This window comes from Egretta garzetta, unplaced genomic scaffold (genome assembly GCF_000687185.1).
Source record: "Egretta garzetta isolate BGI_Z169 unplaced genomic scaffold, ASM68718v1 scaffold1245, whole genome shotgun sequence".
NCBI lineage: Eukaryota > Metazoa > Chordata > Aves > Pelecaniformes > Ardeidae > Egretta > Egretta garzetta.
This window is the reverse complement of record NW_009259624.1, coordinates 2,005-2,520: the sequence shown is the minus strand read 5'-3', so window position 1 is coordinate 2,520 and position 516 is coordinate 2,005. Positions and strand designations below refer to the sequence as shown.

The 516-nt window shown below is 70.7% G+C and overlaps 1 protein-coding gene across 1 annotated transcript in view; it reads right to left on the bottom strand.

Moving 5' to 3' along the window:
- The window catches only part of LOC104125974 (collagen alpha-1(XVI) chain), a gene marked incomplete at its 5' end in the record, with an annotated part of 25,891 nt that extends 25,485 nt beyond the window's left edge, over positions 1-406 (bottom strand). Inside the window, 2 exons of the mRNA XM_035893963.1 lie at positions 73-198; positions 380-406. Coding sequence (XP_035749856.1) covers positions 73-198; positions 380-406 — 153 coding nt within the window. The remainder of the gene's footprint in view (positions 1-72; positions 199-379) is intronic.
- Positions 407-516: the final 110 nt, after the last annotated feature.

The following is a 516-nucleotide window of genomic DNA, read 5'->3' as shown; positions in this document are numbered from 1 at the left end:
CTGGCTGAGGACGGGGGGCCATGGGGGGCAGGAGCGCTCCCCAGGGCAGCGGGACCCCTGTGTGCCAGGGACCCCCGCCAGGAGCACCCCCAGGGCAGGGGGGTCCCTGCTGGGGACGCAGTTGGGGACACTCACGCGGTCGCCTTTCTCCCCCTTGCCGCCGGCAGTGCCGGGCAGGCCGCGCTCGCCCTTCCCGCCCTGCAGGAGAGAGGAGGTGCGGGTGACGAGGTGGGGAATGGGTGTCCCCATGGCCACACGTGTGCCCACAGCGCGGCTCGCAGCTCCCAGGCAGGGCTGCTCCGGGCACAGCCAAGGGTCTGTGTGGCCACCTCCCTGCCAGAGCTGGGCTCTGCATGTCCTCGGGGGGTGACAAACCTACCTTTGGACCCGGTGGACCGAGCGTGACCTAGGGAGAGAGCAGAGAGGTGTCCTGTGGTGCCTGGAGCCCCGCAAGGGCACGCTGCCTCCAAACAGCAGCAGGAGAGGGCTACGGTCCCCATCCTCCCCTCACCCTGT